Below are 23,573 nucleotides of genomic sequence, written 5' to 3' on the forward strand. Positions count from 1 at the left end.
TGGTTTTCAATGATTTAACGGTTTTCCAATTTATGAAAATATTTATAGTTGCATGAAATGTAAATGCACATTTGAAGTCGTTTTTACACATGAAGTCATATTTAGCAATTTCTCTTTCTTTTTCCCTTAATCTACAAGAATAATTGGTGTTTTATTTTGTCCAGCACAGAGAACATGTTTTTGAAACATATTCTGGTTTATAACATCTGATTGATGTGATCAATCAGGTCCACATTAAGTCTTTGAATTTTAATATCAATTGAATCAGAAAACAGAACATATTCACTCTTTAAACCTTAAAAATACATGGCTTTTGCTTAATCGGGTCAGTGGTTTTTTTAAGGGATTCTGTTAGTCTAAAAGTTAAATTTTAGTTTTATTTTTTTAATTAGTGAAAATCAGGATTTAAACAAAGGAATTGAGAATATTGATTGTGCCTTTTATCATACGCTCTTTTGGTTCATTACCTTTGCAAAAGAAAAAGCTATAACATGACCTAAACCTGTGGCTGGAAAACCTTTAACAATATGAAGGAGCACTATGACATTAATGGATGTAATATTTCAGCTGGGCATTTAAAAAAACAACTTTTTAAAAACACTTTTGCATAGCAACTGTCGTTTTATTCAACTTAATCATCGTTCTTACCTAAATAAATCAACATTTCAACAGCCAGTCGGAACATCATGCACACACAGTATACGGTTTTACAATACATGTGATTGGTGAGAACAGTCGTATCTCATAGGAACATTGAGGACAGATTTAATAACATGTTGTTCTTACATTATTGCTCGTTTTCAAACCTCATCCCTTCATCAGAGCCGTCCTTAAAACCGAGTACAAAAAGTGATACTTTACATTTTCTACAACATTTTGAGCATTGTTCAATTTGCTCCTTGTGTCTGCACATTCATTCATTCAGGCAAGAGAGAAAGTACAAGTGAATGAGTAAAGAGGCCTCGAGAGAAGCCTGCTTGTTTGACCCTTCTGTTCATCAATGCTTATGTAGCTGCTTTACTACAGCATTAAATACGCGTGTTCAAATAATTCTGCTCGGAACATTTTAACCAGTCTCAAGATCTTAAACGCCACATGTTTGATGCCTTCCTGTACACTTTTAATAAAGACATTTCAGGAGAAGATGGGTTTTTAGGGTAGATATCCTCAGGACATTGCACCGCTCTGTTTAGGATCCAGGAGCACCGTTCACTCCTTCTGGGGGCTGAAGAACTAGATGAGGTCCACGCAGAAGAGAGAAATCTAGTTCCTAAAGATTTAGATCACATTGTCGAACATGTGCATGGACTGCATGATGCTTTCATCCTGGATGAAGAAACAAGGGGACACAGTTAAATTCCTGAGAAAGCTGCAGAGGGATTTGAAATGGTTGGACGCAGCAGACCTTTTGGCATGTGTCCAAGAACTCCTCGATGGTGACCACTCCGTCTTTGTTCTTGTCCATTTTCTGAAAAATAACAGAGATTTTTCAAAGGGTAACTAAAAGGCAAACGGGAAAGCTTTTAGTGTTGCCACCCAGCGGAAACCTTAAAAAGTGAATCCGAAACAACTTAAAGCCTTAATTTGCATTCTTTCTAATGGCCGGCAGGAGGCCACTTCACTGGTTCGAAAAGAAGTCTGTTTCTATAGAAGTCTATGAGAAAATGATCCTATGTTCTACTTAATTAATTAACTCAGTAGACTATTTCATATTAAGGTTATTGTGGTCTTAAAGGTGGGGTGTCATTTTGGAGAAACCAGCTCGAGTACGCCAGAATTTGAAAATACACAACCGGAAAAAATCTGCCACTTCCTTACAGAGCCCCTCCTCCAACACACACATGACCAATGAGGGCACGAGATACGTTTGTGCACAGATGGAAGGCTGACAGGCAGGTAGGCCATCCAGTTACTTTAGCCGGGCCGGCTCGGATGATTGGTCGTGCTTTTTACAGTACTACGGCTTCCACAGATGAACATTTTGTATGTATTTATTGTCAAAGCATTTAATGTATTCATTGCTATTGGGATGTTAAGAGCATTCCATGGAATATAACAAAGTGTTTCTGAAATAAATTACATACCCCACCTTTAAGCGTTAGTCTCAAGCCATCTTTAATAGAACATGATTTTTGTAATTTATTGTCTTATTTTTAGTCAAATAGACAATAAAGCAGGTTATGCTTTCGGTCATGGCTATCTTTTATGGAGAAGTCCCTCTCACAGCGTTGCTCTGCAATTTGTTGCATAAAATACTTTCCAAGGAGTCGGCTGCTCATTTTTGCCCCATTCGCTACATTTGCTAGCATTAGCTTTATCTGGTAACTTTAGCGTGCCCTGCTCCTTCCTTGCTCCACCATCTTTAAAAAATCAAAAACAAGATGGGGCAGACCAAAATGCCAAACTAAATTCCTAAAAGCTGTAGACCACAACATGTTGTAGCAGCAGATTACTATGGATTCACTTGAAATGTTTTAGCAGAATAATTGTAGTGAGATGTAAAACACTTTAAAAACACAATTTTAGTTAAAAGTTAAACCAATGAATTGCAAGTCCAAAATTGAAAAAGCGAATCAAATAGCCTACACCTGAATCATTTGATGTGGTGAACATAATATGTGTTTACCTGGAAGAAGTTGTCAACATGCTCCTTGGAAGCATTTTCCTTCATGCAGGGGTAAGTATACTTCCCCATCATGTCATAGATGGAGCCCATGATGTCTGTCATCTCCTGGACAACAGAAGGGAGGAGAAGCGATGTGAACAAATGAAGCGCCACCCAAAGCTGCCCATATAACACGAGTCAAAGAGAGAGAGATAGAGGTTCACGTACCTCTCTGGTGATGCAGCCATCTTTGTTGAGATCGTACAGATTAAAGGCCCAGTTGAGTTTATCGGTGATGGATCCTCTCAAGATGATGGACAGACTGACAATAAAGTCCTACAACAAGAGAAAGAAACCAGAGCTATGATTGAGATCAGAAAGTGATTAGGACATCAGTAGGAGTGATTCAAAATATAAATATAAAAGCAGGAGGATCAGGAAAGGGAAATAAGGAAGAGGGATATTGATATATATATATATATATATATATAGGTCTTGGTAAAGAAATATGTTACAGCCATCATCAGAAAAAAACAAATGCTTATAAATATTACACTTCTCTTGGTCTCTGTAAGTTTGTATTTACTGTGGGGTAAAGCCAGTGAATATTCGATTCAGCAGATATATGGTATAGACTGAAGTAGACAACAATTACAGTAACCAACCAAAGTTACTAAGTGCTTAACAATAGATGTTGTCTTATCTTAGTATTTTAAAATGACAGAGTTGTCACTATGGAGCATAAAGGAGGGAAACTCAGAAGTGGAGAAAATGAAGGGGGACTATTGGCTGGACAGCAGAGCGTGAAGGGGGGGAGACGTCACCTCAAAGCTGACCGATCCATTGTTGTGGGTGTCAAAAGCTTCAAACAGGAAGTGTGCATACATACTTGAATCTAGATGCAAAGAGAAAATAAAGTGAGAAGAGTGATCCAAATAATGCAGTATAAGAGGACTTAAACAGTCTTTAACAATGAAGCTATAAAGATGCACAATATTTTACATTTAATACCACAGAAATGCTGGTATCTTGGTAAATAGATTGAGAATAAAGCTTAAATATATGACATAGATGAGGTTGATAACTATGGAAGGTATTTTCTGCCAATATGATGAAGGAAAAAGCTGACCCTAATAGTCATTATGATATCATATACTATAACTCACTATTTTTGAGAGAATTGCCCTTTATTTTTGCTATAATAAGTCATTTTTTGAGATTATTTTTTTAAATACAAAGCAGTCTTTACTTTGTTTAAAAGTCTAAGTTTCATCTTTTTTTTCGCTGGCTGAAAAGGGCCTCCATAGGTTCTGACTGACCTCCATGAGGAAAGAACTGGGAGTAGATGCTTTTAAAAGTCTCTTCATTCACCACCCCACTCGGACACTCCTGCCAAATGAAAGAAACAGATCTGTAAACGGAAAGCACACCGGCTTTCTCATGCACACATCTAATTCAATATCACTCCATAAACTATGGTCAGTAAAAATTATTAAAAAGTGCACAAATCAAACATTGACTGACGTTTTTGAATCCCCGGTAGAGGACCTGCAACTCTTTCTTGGTGAAGTTGGTCTGCTGTACGAGGCGGTCGATCCTCTCCGGTCGGTAACGCACCGTTGACAGTTCGTCATCATCACTTATGTTACCTGCATGAGAGATAAATGAAATAGTTACTCCCTAACATGAAATGCCTTGTTAAGAGAAAATAGAGAAAGTGCTGAAAATACAGAAAAGCAATTAAGTAAAAGAGTGTCAAAAGTGTCAGGCAAAATGTTGAATTGAATAAAGTGATAATGGACTGTGTCACTTGCTTTGAGTAATGGAAGAGCTGGAGCCAGAGCGACAGCAGGGCAGAAGTTTGAGGAAGCGCTGCTTTATGGTCTTTTCGTTGGGTTTGGATGGTGGATTACCTGGAAACAACCAATCACAGCACAGATTAGCAGCGGATAGAGTGGCCCATTAGGAACACCATGTTAGATGGATACAACGCTGGCCAAGCTACAAGAAAATACTTTTCATTACTTTTCAACCCAACTTAATGCTCACAAATGAGTTTGCTGACCTGGCTTCGAACCAGTGTGACCCATCAGATCAAAGCTGTGGGAGAGCGTCCATCATGTGAGGGCTGAGGGAATGACTGGATATACAGAGGTCAGTCAGAGTGTGACCTACATGCTTCAGACAGGCTATAGGAAGTATTTGTAATCCTTTTTTTTTTTAACCAGAAGCTTTCTTTGAATACAGACACCGTATTTAACTGATTTATTCTTTGTTTTTTGTGAGGTGACACTACTCATTTCAAACCTTTATTTAACCAGAGGAATCCCATTGAGATCAATGCAACAAAAGTTTAAAGGTCCCATATTATACACTTTTTTAACAATACTAGGTCTCAGATATATACAAAACATGTCTCTGGAGTGTTTGGCTGAAATACCAAACAGATCATTGTAGCCTGCCATAAACCCCTCTGTTTCAGCCCTGTTTCAAAAGTGCTAATTCTGTATCTGTAGCTTAAATGCAAATTACATGCTACTTGTTAGACGCTTTTATCCAAAGCGACTTACATACTCAATACTGTGGACAATCCCCACAGGAGCAATTTGGGGTGAAGTGTCTCAGGGACACAAACGAGTTTGGCAAATTAACTGCCAAACTCCCCACGCCCCACTAAGAGATGATTGTTTTGTTTTTTTAAACTATGGTGCTCTAGGAGGAGATTCAGGTGATAAGGTGGGCGGGTGTTACCTTGGTAGCTTATTGGCTAATGGTTACACAAGCCCAAAAAACCTTGTGACATCCCAAAGTGGCCAACATCTGATCAGCTCATTGTCAGACAGGTTTTTATATAAATGGATCAGGACAAAAAGAGAGAGAATCTTTTTTCCTCAAACTTTCTGAGTCTCTTTCCACAGAGGGGACACATGTTGATGTATAAAAGTCATGAAAAAGAGGATTTTTCATAATAGGAGACCTTTAAACTAACATTTTGCCACGTCTGGACCTGTATGCAGCCACCAGAGGGCAGTGTTGAGCTACAGTCAGATAGAAGTTTTCTAATTTATAAGGCCTCAAAGTCACAGGAAGGAAGAAGATATACGGACAGGAAACAACCATGTATGGAATGCCATTTCCACCAATGTAATGAAAAAAGAGCATGTTATTATTTTAGGAAAGTTTTTCATTATAAGGTCTTAGAGGTTGTTTTTTTTAATCACAAGGCTACTTTTTTAAGTTTATGTTCTTTGTGTTTTCAATGGTTGGGAAACCTTGCAACCGGATTGAATCTGGAGGCATTGAAGTGCTCTAACGGATGAGCAGCTTCAGCCAAAGAGGGGTTTCTGATGGAACAAAGGGCAGCTTCACAGGAGCCACGTGGCACCCAAAATGAGCACACTGAACCACCAGGTGAAAGGCAAATAAACACACCCACAATACATTTAGGAAATATATTTAACTCAAATAAATTCCCATATACAAAACACAGATGAATAAGGCCAAAGCACATACAAGTTTTACTTAACAAAGCGAACTCTACATACAACCCTTTCAATAACACACCAACAGCAGTGTTAGGAACTGTGGTGGCTTTCAACTGTATTAGTTCCAAATGTAAACTTCAACATTAAGTAAATAAATGTATCATAAAAGGCCAACTCAAAAAGCAACTTTGACAACAGACTAATTGTATTGGAAAATGGTCATCAGCAGGGGTGAAGTATACTCAGATCTTGTAGAAGTACCAGAATGTAGGAATACTCTGTTACAAGTAAAAAACCTGCAATCAGATGTTACTTAACTAAAAGTATAAAAGTAGATTAGCCCATTTTAGAATAATAAATATCATATGTTTTATTATATGCAGCTAGTTTGAATGACTTTGTATACTGCAGGGTAGCTTGTGAATTTACCCCAGGTGGAACTAAAGACTGTTTAAATGTGATTATATTTCAAGTAGCAAACGTTTTTTTAAGTATCTCAAAATTGTACTTAAGTACAGTACTTGAATAAATGTACTTAGTTACTTCCCATCTCTGGTCATCAGTAACGTAAAGTAAACAGGGACTACATTGTACGTACAACAGCAGCATTACTACAGGTTGAAACACACTGGAGTGTATTTATACAGAATGTCTGAAAACAACAGCTCAACTTCTTTAGTAAGGCAACACAGGGAGACAAAGTGTTGCCCAATGCCATATAAAATATAGCTGAACAATGTCTTCCTACTCCATGATGGTAATCTGCTTCTGTAAATAAGCATACCTATTGATCAGATTTCATAATGTGGGAACAAACCAGTTGCTGCTCTGCCTTTATGTGTAGGATATGTCAATTCAACTCACAAACACAGCAGCTGCACAACTAGGGAACAACAAACAAAGCCTCTCACACACACACACACACACACACACACACACACACACACACACACACACACACACACACACACACACACACACACACACACACACACACACACACGCACACACACACACACACACACACACATAGGTGATGAGGCTGACACAAACAGCCTTTTTTATTTATTTTTCTAAAACTAGAGAGCCATTCTGCAGGACGACAGAAACGACATCAAACCTCCCTGCTGTTTTATGTCTTTCTAGCTGATATATTTAGACGCGACAGGGTGCAGAGCAGATATAAATATACATATTTTCCAAGTTATCAAAAAGCTCTCTTATGGAAGCTGTTTGATGTTAAGCAATTTGGCAAAAACAGAGCGAACCAGGCATTATTTAAAGAGTTACATAAGATCATAAGCCTCAGCTGGACAACATGTAACTATGCACTGTCAGCCAATATAAAGGATTGTGTGCATGATGTAACAATATAAGCAAATGCGACATATTTAGTGTATTAAACTCTGTGTGGCAGATTGTAGCAGTAAGTAACATTTCAGCTGTCCCACTTAACAGACTGATCATTGAACGTTACGTCTCCAGGGTCGAACTGATGGATAAGTGAGTTATTTGAGCAGGAGCTGAGATCCTCCATCCCTCCTGGAGACCCTGTGGGTAACAATCCATTTCAACAAATGCAAGCCCTCTGAGGCGGATCGATACGCCCTTCCCTGCTGTTATCGACATATTCAAGACACTTTCATCCACCGGTGCAAACTAACTTTAAGTTTGGAGGGAGAAAAGTGAAAGGCACTGAGAGAGTTTAAGGAATGAGTTCAAAGGCTTTGATGAGGAGCCATCCAGTTAAAAGTCGGTTATTGAGTACTTTGGCAGGTTTTCTGTCAGAGACTGGCATAAATTATTGTATTTCTGTTCATGTTGAAGGGAGAATTAATAAGTCAGAGTATTTACAGACTTTCCCAGGCCTCAAACTACTTCCTAAACTAAAGGCTTTCAATAAGGAAAAACTCTGTTTGAATATTGAGTTTAGGAGATTTAGTTAATCACAGTATAAGGATTAAAGATTCCCAAACTGACAGCTGGTAGGTTTTTTTTTCTTATCAAATGTAAGCACATTGTTCTCAATAACGTCCAAATCCACAGTGTAACCACAGCTTGCTGACCTCCATGGCTCTCTAAAACAAAAGTTTAATTTCCTCCCTGACTATTATCTAATAATAACAAGCAAGCATATTTTAGCAGAGAATTAGTGAATAAGGAAATGTAATAGTAAGTGAATAAGTAATGGTGAATGATTTGTTACCATAAAATAACTAGTGAAAACGTATGACCCGACTGCTGACATTCATGTTATCATGGCCCTAAACCCCGCTAGATGAACCGTTCTCAGTTTATTCCCAAGGACATGACACCTAGAGTCGGGTCATGAAACAACAATTACAGTAAAATGTTTAGAAACAAAATAAAAATGACATAGTATGGTATGTCGTACTCTTTCCAGCGGTAGTCAAATCCACCAGCAACTCAAAAGCTCGGAAAATACCTTGTTTTTTCAACCTGTACAAAGGCCTTTGAGTAAAATACCTTGCCAAGTTATGAGGGGGGGGGGGGGGGGTAGCAGGGGCAAAGATATAGTCCCACACATGATTTCTTCTTACAACTTAACATTTAGTTTTTAGCAGATAAAAAAATAAGGAAAGCCAGAGCAATGTCCATCTGTCTTTAATGCTAAACTGAGCTGTCTAGTTCACATTTAATATGACATCTACGAGTGGGAAAGAGAGAATATGAGTGCATTTTCCATTATGTTGAGCTATCCCTTTAAATGAAAACATGACATCATGGCCCTTCATCAGCAGCAGTCAGTCAGGGTCACTGTAACATGTGAAGTGTAGAAAGTGATGACTTGATAGATGCAGTGTCTATAATGTATGAACACAGCCAGGAGGAAACAAGCAGCTTTACTGCGGCAGGGCTCATTCTGTAAGGACTTAGACTAGGAACCCAAGAGTCGCCGGTTCACGTCCCGACCAATGCAAAATATATGGAGTGTGGACTGGTGGAGAGGTGCCAGTTCACTTCCTGGGCACTGTCGCCTTAAGCAAAGCACTGAACCCTCAACTGCCGCACCGACTGGCTGCCTCTCCGCTCTGGACATCTCCAAAAATGCATGTTTGTATTTGTACTTTGTCTGTATAACAAAATAATGCATGTGCACCTACTTGTACAGTGTGTACAAGTAAATAACACAGCACAGCCACTACACATAAACACACTAACTGCTCAGCCTTTCTCCACCATGAGTATTTGTTGTTGCTTCCTTCATCCATAGATTTGACATGACTGTTGGATGCTTAATGTACAGATAAAATAGATACTAACAGCAAATTCTGCAGTTACACAGTTTTGTGTCTCAGGTTGTTGATCACCACAGCCCCCCTGCGCTTCCCTCCATAATAAAAAGGTGTGTTTGTGTGAACTAAAGCCTCACTGTTTGTGCACCTGTTCACTGTTTGGTTAACCTGCTGCTGAATGGATATCTCACTGGCTACAAACATCAGCCAATAAATACAGCTGTAGGCCATCTGTGCATTTTAAACAGTGGTTAAGGAAGATCCTGCAAGGGGAACAGAGTTGTGCCACTCTATAGATTTTGTATATGTTTATTTTTAAAGGATTATGCTTTTTTGGAATGTGTCACAAGACAGATAAAATCAAGTGAAAAAAGAGACTAACGGTGTGATGCTTAATCCCTAAATAGACTTGTCTTTGCAAAGCACTCATGAGGAAAATAAAAGACTGAATAGTCTGACAAACAGAGAAGCCTCACTGATCCAATTATACTATAATCACACACACACACACAGATACACACACATATAACACACACACACATCCACAAACACACTAGTTAAAAGTCTATATTAGAATACAAGTGAAAACATTGTTTAGGTCTTATCTACATTTTTCTTCATGTCTAAGAAACGGGTGAAGACAGGTTTGTAAAGATTTTTTTTTTTTAAAGAAGACACAGGTGAAGATTTGGATGGTGATTATTTGAGAGTTTGTTGTTGTAATAATCTTTTGGGACACAAGGGTTTGGAGTATGCCACCACTTTACGTCTTTAACGGACTGAAAGCAATCCTGTTTTCTTCAATGTGAGCTTTGACGTTCAAAGGATACGTTTTGCCGGATCATGTGTTTGCTGTTGTAATAATCTTTCCGGCAGCCAGGGGCACAACCTTTCCATGTTCTAGAATCTAGTAGGACTAAAAGCGGCACCGATAATAATACGTTTCTAGCAAAAATAAGTTATTACCGTCATTTAATGTATAGGTGACTTATACACAATATATATGTATTTTGTGTTTAGTGTGCACGGAGATCTTGAAACCCACCTTGAAGAAAACATGAATACTCTTAGTCGTATTTAGAATAGCTGCCTCTTGTGGCCAAATTGTATATTACAACAACAAACCATTAAGTACAAAGATTAACCTGCCATCACTTTTTAAGCAACTTTTAGACTCATAAGCACAGCAGTAGAAACATTTAACCTCACACTTAGAAATGGATTACCAAAATATTTTTTTAAAAATCACTTGCTTTTATTTTTATTTGAGTAACGGCATTTTCCACTTCAATATTAACTGTCAAGACAGTGCATTTGCTTATTCTGTCTCAGTCTAGCAAGCTATTTTCAGTGTATGTCTTTTTTCATGTTAAATAAGTTATTTCCCAGAATCTTATCAAAAGTACTTATTAGGTAAACACAATATTTCAAGTGGGAATTTTGCAGGAGAAACTCAGCTTTATAGATCCGTCAATGAAAACGATTAGTGTTAAATAACTTGTTTTTGTTCTTTTAGTCGAGGACAACCCTACTTTTTAGAGCATATGTTGGTCATGTCAAAAAGAAGATGCGTATTTGTGATAGGGCTATTAAATATGATCATTTTCATTAAATCGATCTGTTTAATATTTCTTACAATTTATTAATCGTTAAAGCTATTAAATATCAGGGGAAAAATGGAAATTCCAATCACAGCTTTCACAGAACCTAATGATATTGACCTACAGTTAAAGCAATAATACAAAGTTCATATTACACAATAATACAACAATGATGGCTGTTTTTATCTTTGTTTTCCAGGGCAGCAGGAAAGCAGTTTCCAAGATCGTTTTTAAAGAGGACAAAGACTGATACCTGTGAGCGGGTCGTAAGATCTGTCCAGCTCTCTGGAGTCAGACAAACTCTGGTCCTGACTCCTGGATTTCATGTTTGTTGTTTGTGTCACTTCTTCCCGGAGCCCCGCGCTCAGCCTGCGGGACACGGCGCGCGCGTCGCAGCCGCAGCTCGTCTATGAATTCACTCCCGTTTGCATATCACTTTCTGCAAGAACCAGCCTTTGTGCGTGATGCAAACTGGTCTCAGATAAATGGAGGACAGAAAAGTGTAGAAAAGATCCGTGCAAAAGGAATAATGTTCTCTATCCAAACTCTCCTCAGCAAAAGCGCGCTCTTCAAGGTCACTAAAAGGCTTCTTCAGGCTAAAGTGTTACATGTAAGGTTGGTTAACAGCAGAAATGCGATGATTTAACTTTTATGAAAGTCCAAACATCCAGGAGAAATAACCAAGAGTCCGTTTGTCAGCCGGAGCATCTGCATGTGTCAGAGCTGAGAGGAAGAGGAAGAGTGAGAGAGATAAACAGCTGGGAGGAAGAGAGTGGTGAAGAGAGAGAGGGAGTGTTCAGACAGACAGACAGACAGACAGACAGACAGACAGTATATCTGCTGATCTGCTCTCCCTGATGGACGCTCTCACCTTGGCTCTGCAGGAAGTAGTAATACCTGCGGATCGATACCGTGTCAGCTGCACGTCCTTGGGCTGCTTAAAGAGGGACTCACTCACATTTCAAGTAAATCCAATTACCAAGGTCGCGATTCAAGGTAAAAAGAAACATAGAAAGTGTGGAAGCCCATTACACTGAGAGAAACAAATCCCCTGTAAATCATTATAATAATTATATTGCATTATTATGACTTACTTTCTCATCTGACTAACTGATCGAAATGATGGGATATTAAGCCAAAATAATGAGGTATCAAATAAAAACAATGAGGTATTAACTCAAAATAATGAGATAGTAAATCCAAATAATGAGATATAGGTCATGATAATGAGACATCAATTCCAAATAATAAGGTATATGAGATACAAAATCAAAATGAATAGAACATTATAATTGTCTCAACATATGGAGAAAGCTTTTCATAATTTTGTGATGCTAAGTCATTATTTGGAGATGGTTCCTCTTTATAATGATAAACCGGATATACAGTATATAACTTAGTGCTGGGCAACGATTCCAATGTTTAATTGTGATTAATCGCATGATTTTTGCAATGAATCGTGATTAATCAAATTGTTATGCGCAAAATTCAAAAGTAGTGTATTGCACTTTTAAGTACTGCTATGAACATTTGGTTTGTAAACACTTTTTAAAAAAGTGCTTTTTAACAGCAGTATTCACTTTACACAGTATCAGTCAACATTTATAAATCTCAACTTAAACATGAATTAATGTAATCAAATCAAATATAAAACCAAATCTATTTGCCACTGCCAAGGCATTAACGTTGTATCTAGTTTGTTATAGAGCTGATTTATGGAATAAACTTTGAGATTTCCACAAGCTGTGTTTCCCATCATATAATTCTATTTTAAAATGTTAAGCCTTTTGGGACATCATCAAGGTTTAAAACAAGGGTGTGATTCAGTAGTTGTTCACCAAAGATTATTAGGGCCAGGGAAGGGGAAAAACAAGACAATATGTCACGAAAAAGTAAAACGTTCATTATAGTTCAAGGCATAAACTTTAGTTATACTGTCTTTTTATTTTTTTATTTCATGAACAAAATAAAATAAAACTTCTAGCAGTAGTGCATATACTGTAAATTGACATTCAGATTTGATTCAGTTTACTTTTTTTGGAATACCAAAATAAATAAATACAAAAGTAAATGTATTTGTTTTTTTACCATTATGCCTGGCCCTAATACTCTTCCGTAGATTTTTTTATAGTTTCATGCAGTCAAAGCAATACTGGCTTTTAAAATCCAAAACATATATTTGAAATTACTATCTGACCTCACGGAGGCTTATACAATAGCCCTCATAGACAGGAGAGGGGTAACTCTGTACCTGAGGTCTCTGTGGTTTCATGTATAATCATGGTCGCTGAAGATTGGGAATATTCTCGGAAAATGTTATTAAGGGAAGTAATCTCCTGCGATTAAAGTTATTGTTGGTGGCTTTAGGGCCGCCAAAAGATGCATCACTTCTGCATCTCACTTTCTGTATATTATTCTGTGGATTAATGATGTAAATGAATGCGGGAATAACCTTGAGAGGTAGCCGGTTCCATTGGACCTGGAATCCATGATGACTGGTATTGATTTGTTTAATGTACTTGCTACTTTATGTTATTTGCTTTTAATCTCTATATCTTATTATGTGCTGTGGGAGTTTTATATTAGAGGACATGTGTATGGGAAAGAAACGTGATGTGTATAGCTGTGATAAATGCAGGATACTGGTTTTATTCCTACAAAATAAGTCGTATTTATGTTAATCATATTTTATGTAATTGTCTTTCTTCAGAACCACTTTAGTTATACTGCCCGTATAAAATGGAACACTTCTAGGAGATGAAATATCCTAGTACCCCATTTAATACTGAAATCACTTGCCTTGCCTTGCTTTCTAATGTGGCCCTTTTGGCAGATTAACTAAAGGTGTGCGGCTGCTGTGGTGGGGATCGATGAGGCTGAACTTACAATGGGGTTTAATGGAGACATGTTGAAAGTTTTTGTCACTTCATGCCCTTTTTTTAAAATGTTCAATCTACGAGATGTTTTCCTACATTTCTCATGAAAAATTATGTCTCAGGAATGTAGGGTTTGGGAATTATGGCAGGTTTAAAAGAAAATAATAATTAATAATAATAATTAAAATTAAATCTGTCCTCCGCTGTGACATCACGCACTCTAAAATCTAAAGAAGGCCTCTTTACCAAGGTCTGAACAATGTTTAATATCTCTAAAAGTAAGAATTAGATTTAAAAGTTGTGGTACACGAATAATGTCAGAAAGATGTGTAACATTTTAAAGTTGGAATGAGGTTTCTGAGTGAAAGTACGAAGGAGCAGTTAGCAGTTGAAGAAGGAGCAGTTAGCAGTTGAAGTTGCATGAAGATTGTTGAAGTCTGAAGAGTTTCTCCATTGACTTCCATGTTAAAAATGGGATGTATTATGGGATGTATCTCTGGAATTATGAAAGTTATGAATGATAAAAGTAATAGCCATCGATTCCCGACCGAGCTGAACGTTTTGACGTTTGAACGGAGTTTCTGCGATGTTCAATGTGGGAGAAGAAGAGGCGCAAAATAACCCGGCGGAATAATAAAGAATTCCGTGCGTAGCATAACAGATAGTGGGAATGCTGTGTCAGCATTCCCACTAAATTAAGTGTAACACAACCCAACACTATTGGTTTGCATGCCTTTAAAGTAAACTATCAAACCATCACGTAGAGACATGTAATGGGAAAATAAAAATAACCCCTTTTCCCAAGAAAAGTTCAATGATGCTTTTTGTGGGATAAACATGTGTGAAGCTTCCTTAAAGACAGACGGGAGGCGGGTGAGGGATTATATGTTCCCCGTCAGAAGACTGATGGAGAGGAGAGAACATATCTATCTCCGGAAAAGAGCGGGACAAAGCAAAACCAAAGACAGACCACAGACAGAGGCTTTGTGAAGTACAAAAAGAATAAAAAGATGGATAGTGGTGAAACTGAAAATAAGGAAGAATCCTCAAAAGGAGAAGACAGAGGGAAAACTGTGGAGACGTATTTGAATATATATTCCTCGCCTCGGGACGGTTAAACCATGCAGGATTGATGGTGTTTATCTCCCATGGGGTTTACACAGAAGTGTAGCACTGCTGCAGGCTGGAAGGAGCTGACAGATAACCAATAATGAGCTCTGATGAAGTTATGCACGGTGAGGAGTGGGGAAACAGGTGAGGAATAACACACACACACACACACACACACACACACACACACACACACACACACACACACACACACACACACACACACACACACACACACACACACACACACACACACACACACACACACACACACACTGATAGATACAGAAACACACACACAAACAGGTGGACTGTTCAGTGCTAAACAGAATATAATAATCATAAAAAGGTATAAAAATAGTGCCACATGTGTTTTTGCTGATATGTACCCCCTGGAAAAAGGCAGTTTCAGTTGATTTTCATTTCATGAAGATGCAGGTGAGGCGCACAGCTAAATAAATGAAGGGGTGAGGGGGTGAGAGAGGGAGGGAAGGGGGTGAGAGCGAGACAAAACAGGCAATCTCCCCTTAAATTAATATTTGATGAGAAGGCTGATACGCTTAAATGAAACGTTATAAATACACAGCGGTGAGAATGGGTTGTCTCATAAAAAGGGGTTTGTTTTATCTTAGCCGTCTCACACACACACACACACACACACACACACACACACACACACACACACACACACACACACACACACACACACACACACACACACACACACACACACACACACACACACACACACACACACACACACACACACACACACACACACACACACACAGTGCAGATATCTGTGGGTTGATATACTGCCCAATCTACAATAAAGCCAAAACAATTAGACGGTTTAGAATGCTGGGGGATTGAGATGCACCATATTAAAAAGATATTGTACAAAGTGATCTCCAGAAACCATAAAAAACACTCTCCCTCGCACAGAATAGGGCAAACACACACACTTAGAGTCCACCATGCCACAGTTTTATTCCCAGAGGCACATTATCATCTCTGGAAATGGATCTTCGCACGAACATGATGCCTGCGTGTCCATTAGAGGATTATCAGGGCAGTATTTTCAGGACCACAGTTCTAATCAAGCTTGGCCGAGATAATAAAGGGAAAAAAGGGAAGAAAGAGATATCATTGATGTTTATGGTTCCACTGCTGCTGCATTAGAGGCTATGCATGTCCTCACCCATCCACTACAAATGAATGAGCAAGGGCTTTTTGTGTAAAATGTATGGTACTGCAGTCATGCAATGAAAACACTGACGCATTGATTTTAATTAAATGTATTATCTCAACAGATTTCACATCACTGTATTGGTTAGTTGAAAGCAATAATATTAAGTTGAACCTATTTAAACGTAATATCATTGCTTTCAACCAACCTAATACAGTGATGTGAAATCTGTTGACATAATACATTTAATTAAAGTCAAGGCTTCAGTTTCTTCAGAGAGGCTTTGTTGTTGGTGCAGAGCTCAATGGTTTAATGCTGGAGATTGGAAACTTCTGCAATTTGATCACACACAGTTTTTAAAGTTTGACATTAAAGGACTGTCAATAACTTACAATTGCATTCTAAACTTCTGGAGCATGGAGTCAAAACACAATGACACACGGGAGAGCCGGAACTTGATGGCAAACACTGAAGATTTATTTAAAGATACGGCTGGAAAATTGTGCTGCAGCCACAAGGTGACACAGCGGTTGCCCAAACAATTCTGAAGATCTCTACCCCAGACCCATGTATTTAGCTGGTTCTGAGAGGATCATCAACATTCTGCATAACAACATAAAACAGGCAAAACACTATAACACCTTGTGACACTGTGGACTGACGGCTTCGGGCCTTGTAACTCAGCACTTTAGTGAACAGTGTTGCACTTTATTAGCGTGATTGCACAGTACCGTTTGGCATGGCATATTTGCACATTTTATGTAATTTATACTAATTATTGAGATAGTATTTATTAAAGGATTAAATCGTATTGATTGAAATGTCGTCTGGCAGGTGCTGGTCGGGTCCTCGGCTCCGCCTGACAAGATAGGGGAGTTAGCGAGAGCGCCGAAAGTGCTTATGCTGGGGTAGAATGACAGCGGTTAAGAATAATCCGGGTGCAAATAATATGTGGGGATGTAGACATCATAGCGTTAAGTGGCAGTAATTGTTCAAGTGCTGATTGCGTTTAGTTGGGTTTGTATGTGTGTACTTCTGTTCAGTTATATGTTTGTGTTTGAAAAGTGTTCCCCCTCCCTTTATGTCTGTTGCTGATTGTGTGCACCTGGTGCCCTGTGTTGTCTCCTCCCCCCTCACCTGTGTCTTGTTGTGCTGATTAGAGTGTGTGTATTTAGGCTCTGTTTCCCTGTCTGTTAAGGAGGGCAGGGGCCGTTTCTCAATCGCGAGGAAACTGGCTTCCAAGCCAATATTTCAAGGATGCTACGTAATCGAGTGCCGCCGAAGGACTGTTCCAATCTCTAGCATACTTGGAATTCCACCGAGGCAGCGTCCTTGGTTTGGGGGTAATTTCGAGGCTGCACATGGGTAGACTTCGCGTCCTTCAAATCCCCACAATGCTTTGCGCACGGACCAATTTCACAAAATCTGGGCCGTTTCTCAATCGCGAGGATGCTGGCTTGGTAGTCGCGTACTTCCAAGTCACTTCCTTCAGAAACGAAGCATGCTTCCAAGCCACGGCTTCGGAAAACGAAGAAGAATGGAACAGACTAACAAGTGTGCCACTCTCTCTAACGGTTTCAACATAAACTGTACCGAAAATAAATACCTCCCGATGTCTATCTAATGATGAACTTGCTTTACTTTCACGGAACACATTTTTGGTGATAACAAACAAATGTAACAAAGTAACATATTTACCAACACATGTTCTACGCCACTACATACTTACATTTAAATGTGTGCTGCGTCGGTTCAGCCATTCTCCGCAAGGGTTTTTGAAATTGGTCCGTGCGCAAAGCATTGTGGGGATTTTAAGGACGCGAAGTCTACCCATGTGCAGCCTCGAAATTTCCCCCAAACCAAGGATGCGGCCTTGGTGGAATTCCAAGTATGCTGGAGATTGGAACAATCCTTCGGTGGCACTCGATGACGTAGCATCCTTGAAATATTGGCTTGGAAGCCAGTTTCCTCGAGATTGAGAAACGGCCCTGTTGCGGAAAATGTAAGGCGGGGCCTCTCATATGACGCACACCTGCACACTTGCTAGCCTGTTCCACTCTTCGTTTTCCGATTGCCAGGAAGGATTCTGGCCTAGCTTCTGAAGGAAGTGACTCGGAAGACATGTGCTACCAAGCAAGCATCCTCGCGATTGAGAAACGGCCAGGGAGTGTGTGTGAGATCCTGGTGGCTGCAGGCTGGGCTCATGTGAACAGCAGCAGCAGGATTGAGGCTGTGTGTGTAATGTGTTCATGTTTTAATAAATGCCCACACCGGGTTGTATTTTTGGATGTTCTGCCTCTGCCTCCTTGCTTGGGCCGCTCAATTGTCAGCGTCACACACCTCTATCAGCTGACGGCAACAGGCAGGAATAAGGAGCCAACACACAGAGAGAACCACAAGGTCGCAGGCCTGTGCTCAACAACAATAATAAACCTTAATTCAAAGCCCTCGTATTTTATTCAAAGTGTATTTTTTGGGTTCCTTTTTTCTCCTTTTATTACATAGCCTTTATTAATGCTTCCAGTATGCTGATGATGCCTGTCAATTAACCACTAAAACCACTGACTTCCATCCAGTGGTGTAAAGTAACTAAGCACATGTACTGTCATCCTACACCCTCTTCAGCGAGCGGCATAGGAAAGACAGGGCCCCTAGGTAGAGGGCTCCGCCTGTGCTTATAGACTAGGGTTACAATACGTAACCCACCGTTCTATCTCACACAGGCTCCGCCCTCTACTGGACTCTATGGATACAGTGGGTGGAGCCCTGATGGATAAACACCCTGTCGTCCTACAACATCGACCCACCACACTGCCCCTGACCGGCCTTTGGTTAACAGCCACCGCACCCAGGGCCGTCCCTCCCTACAGGCCGATCATGCAGACTGCGTGGGGCCTCACCTTGCGGAGGGGGTCTCATCTTGTGAGGATGCGCAACCGTGATTTAATTGTAATACACGTTTCAAAATGATGCCGCAATAACTACATACTGATACCGGTTAGTAAAAAACATGAATTAATGCTTTGACAAGCATGCAAACAACACGGCAGGCGAAAAAGATTTAAAATACGTGTTTTCTGAATGGAGATCGGATCGATCAGGCTAATCTAACGTTGTAGCTGCTCAGTCCAAACTCATAACAACATGATACAGACACAGATACAACAGTGACTGTATTCACCATGACACAGACAGTCTGTGGTTTGTACATGTTTAACATGTGTCCAGTTTCTGAATATTTATGAGGAGCTGTGAGCTCTGTGTGCTAACAGCTAACGGCTGATGTTTTGGTTTTCTGATTCAACGTCAATGACGGCAGGCTGAGATCCGGTGTGAAAGCACCAATGGTTTATGCACGGATAAAGAATGTTGTTAGAATTTTGAATTTGTAAGAATTGTGTTAAAATCACTAGTTTTAATGTTAATGTTAAATGTTGCACTTGCATGAAGCTTCAGTGGATAAGCCTCAAAGTTAAAATGGTACTTTATGTTATCTGCTCACTGCAAGATGTTTTTGTTGTTGTTGTTGTTGTTGTTGTTGTTGTTGCTGTCAACAAAATAATGTACTCACTCAAACATGGAAAATGGAAAATAAGCTACATACATTTATATTTAGGATTGTACTGAAGGAATGAATTAAACTTAAAATGATAGGTATGATGTAAAGATATTTATATATCCTTTTTGACATGTTAGTTATGTTGTGTTCTTGGTTTAATCAAATTGGAAGTTGCACCAAATGATTTGATGTCATTCAGATGCAATTAGCCTACATAAAAGGCCTCAAATTGGAAGTACGGTCTGGGCTATCTTTTTCACTAAATTCTGCAATAAGTAGATCTCGCCTTTCACCAAGGCCGAGGTCGGGGATCTTGGGCTTAAAAAAGTTGGTGACCACTGGGATAGAGGCTCTAGACTCCTTTCTTCACACCACCGCTGGAATCCCAACCACTTCGTCCTGTAACAGGCTGTGGTGGTTCCTGCTCTTGCTGCCTGGATAGTCTGAATAACCTTGTCAGACAGTCCACCCCGTCTCAGCCTGTCCCTCTCAGGAGCCAAGCCTGGAGAGGTTGGCCCAGGCACCTGCTTCCTGAGACAACGCCCCCCCAGACCTGGAGCTACCAGGATGACTGACAATCGTCGTTCTCGTCTCACCGTCTCCAGGAGGGGGAGAATGAGACGCAGCAGTGGGAAGGCGTAGAGCAGCTTTCTTGGCCATGGCTCGTGTGCAACGCGTCCACCCCCAAGGGTGGATTGTCCTGCCGAGCCAGGGAAAACCATAGGGTACAGTGGCTGTTGCGCTGGTTGGGGAACAGGTCCACCTCCGCTTTCCCGATCTGGGCCTAGATCTGCTTCACACCTCCGGGTGAAGCATCCATTCATCTGGCAGGGGCCAGCCTCTTGACATGAGGTCGGCCCCCCCGTTCTCCAGCCCCGGGATGTGGTGGGCCTTCAGAGATAAGACATTCTCTGAGGCCCACAACCACAGGTTCTCCGCTGTGCTAAACAAGGCGCCGGAGCGGACTCCGCCCTGCCTGTTGATGTAAGCCACTGTGGTGCGGTTGTCGCTCCTCACCAGCACATGTTCGCCCTGTAGTAAGGGTTTGCAGTGCTGTAGGAGCGGTACTACCGGCCGTAGCTCTAGAAGGTTGATGTGCCGAGTTTCTGTCAGAAGCCAGCCACCACTTTTGCTCTCTCTAGGCAGGTCCCCCCCATCCTGTCACGGATGTATCTGTGAACACTGTGACGTAGGAGGTCACCCGCCCCAGTGGAGTTCCCCTCCGCAGATGCTTTGGGGACCCCCAGTATCGGAGGTTGTCCTCCACTGAGGGGGGATGGTCACCAGACGTCGTTTGTGCCTCTTGGGATGTAAACGAAGGCCGGCAAACCACCTCTGCAGGCGACGCATATGCAGTACCCCCGCGGTACCACGAGGTGAGCAGCCGCCATGAGACCCAGAGTCTGCATGAAGGTCAAAGCTGTCACCGTTGCCCCCTGTCGCAGTCTGCAAACTGCCTGAAGCAGGGATGCCTGTCTGCTCTCTGACAGGGTGGCACGTAGTCTGCCTGCACATCATTACAGAGAAGCTGGAGGACAAAGTTTATCAGAGTTAATGGCTAATTCGTTTTTACAACAGGAAGGGGCAGGGAGCGCTGGATGGAGGACAAAGAGGAGAGGAACGTTTCTGTTTTTCCTTGACTCTTCTTATCACTTCTCTGAATGTATTCAAATTTTTATTCACTAGCAGAATATTGATTAGTTTGTATGAAAATGTAAACAGACTGCTGAGTGTCCTATGTTTACACTTTTTCTCACAAAAGTAGATCAAAGCTGTAACTTCTTCACCACATCCACCTTTGTATTTCAGTATACATTGAATACAGTACATGTAATCTGATGTACACAATCCCACAATCATCTGGGACATTATAGTCGCTCTGCAAGGAAATGGTTTAAGATGGATTCATACGTGATACTCCCAGGAGTCATTTTTGAGACCGTAATGACATCACATATCTGCAATCTCGCCAAAATGCACTGAATCAAATCATGAGTGCAAGCCGTTTGACGTTTCCCCCCTGACAATTCATAAAACAAACTATTTATAAATGCTCAACAGGGACAACAAGTAAAGAAATGATCCAAGAAAAAAGCATTTGTTATCAGAGAGCATATTCTTCAAAAGAACAGTCATATTTCACTCGTGCCTCTGGTGGGGGTAATAAATGAAGTCACGCAATGACGGCTAATGCATCAGACTCTGGCAGCAGTGTGTGTGTGTGTGTGTGTGTGTGTGTGTGTGTGTGTGTGTGTGTGTGTGTGTGTGTGTGTGTGTGTGTGTGTGTGTGTGTGTGTGTGTGTGTGTGTGTGTGTGTGTGTGTGTGTGTGTGGTCAATCTGATGAGGATGCGGTACACATCTTACATACAACTGATGCATGTATGCCACAGTCTGCTTCTTGCCCTGCCTGCTGAACCCGTCATTTTCCACTGACCCCGCCCCCCTCACACCTTCAGCTAGCCCCTCCCATCTCATCAGCACACCTGGGCAAACAAGTATATAAGCGTGTCTGTCTTTCTACATTGTTCGACGCTTTGTGCAAGACTTTCCAGCACTCTTTCCCGGACTGAAGCCGCGGTCCATTTACATTGGAAGTAGGAGGTCGGAACTGGGAGTGATGTCACATCCGAGTTGAATGTGTTCCAAGAGCACAAGTCGGAAAATAATGGCCGCCCGAGAAAGTTGTTTGCCTTGGTAACAGCTTTAGCAGTCACTTAATTTAGCCATTGTTAGCAATACCGGTTGATACTCTATATATAGTATTTTGTGAATACAAACATCGTTGAAAAATATCCACGGATAGAAGAGGAGTACCATATGCACAGTTGATTTAATGTGACACAATAATACAAAAGAGCTAAAAATGTTATATTATCAAAGTGTTTTCTTAACATTAGATATCTTAACAAATGCAGAGACTCCATCTTGAATGATGATCTCAGGTATGGCGAGGTATCCGAGTTTTCAAGTAGGAATTCCGACCTTGGTGCGTTCCAGTTGAAATTTGTGACACAACCCATTACAGTATAAGGGATACAAGCAAGTTTAAAAGTCAATAGAAAACACCGGTTGAGTATTAGGAAACAAACTTTTATTTAAAAAAGAAACATAAATAAACCTACAGGAGTTAAGAGATGAAAGAAACAAGACCCTACACTTGAAGAAAATTGCATAATTAAGATCTGCTTCCAGTCAATAATAACCATTTCAAATGTTAAGAGTTCCTTGTGTTTCCTGGCTGAACTGACTCAATGTGCTAAAGACACACCATCAATAATCACTTCAATGGATCATAACCGTTGATTGAACAGTTTTCCTTCAAACTCAACACATTCAGACACATGTATTGAACTGAAAGAGACAGTGACTCGAGTGCGTGCAGTAGTGAATGTTAGTCATGGCTTTGATCAAAAGAAAAAGGTTTGCCACAACATTAAAAATGTTTTTCATCACTCCAGAGCATTCTCAAGATAACTACAGCTCAAAGTTCTACCGTTTCGCAAACAAGTAAATTCAAAATACTTGTACATTTATTTCGAACATGTAGAGATTTACAATACCATTCCCACGACCATCATCAGCCAAAAAGAAAGAGTTTATGATCAAATGAAAGTGGATTTACAGCAGGGTTCAAACTGAAAGAGGCTCAGGTTGACATCAAGTTTAAAGTCAAAGTCCTCTGAAATAATTACTGGAGAGATAAATCATAAATCTGTACTGTTATGCATTTAAACAGCAGGATTACCTACAACATTATCAGAACCTTTGGAGATGAACACCTGGGTTAAAAATACTTCTGTTAAATCCAAACTCTCATGTGTCACTTAACAGTCCAGCCAATACTGCAGTTTGCACACAGGGAACAGTGCAATACGGGCACTTCCTTTAAA

The 23,573-nt window shown here is 40.2% G+C and overlaps 1 protein-coding gene across 1 annotated transcript; it reads right to left on the bottom strand.

The window, feature by feature from the left end:
* Positions 1 to 473: 473 nt before the first annotated feature.
* Positions 474 to 11,644, bottom strand: LOC117454165 (A-type potassium channel modulatory protein KCNIP2-like). The gene is made up of 9 exons (XM_034093287.1): positions 11,202 to 11,644; positions 4,420 to 4,518; positions 4,130 to 4,254; positions 3,925 to 3,994; positions 3,430 to 3,500; positions 2,834 to 2,941; positions 2,627 to 2,731; positions 1,406 to 1,468; positions 474 to 1,326 (listed from the first exon to the last, which is right to left on the bottom strand). Exons 1-9 carry the CDS (start codon positions 11,272 to 11,274, stop codon positions 1,279 to 1,281), a joined length of 762 nt encoding a protein of 253 aa, XP_033949178.1. The 5' UTR covers positions 11,275 to 11,644; the 3' UTR covers positions 474 to 1,278.
* Between the last annotated feature and the right edge of the window lie 11,929 nt (positions 11,645 to 23,573).

This window comes from Pseudochaenichthys georgianus, chromosome 1 (genome assembly GCF_902827115.2).
Source record: "Pseudochaenichthys georgianus chromosome 1, fPseGeo1.2, whole genome shotgun sequence".
NCBI lineage: Eukaryota > Metazoa > Chordata > Actinopteri > Perciformes > Channichthyidae > Pseudochaenichthys > Pseudochaenichthys georgianus.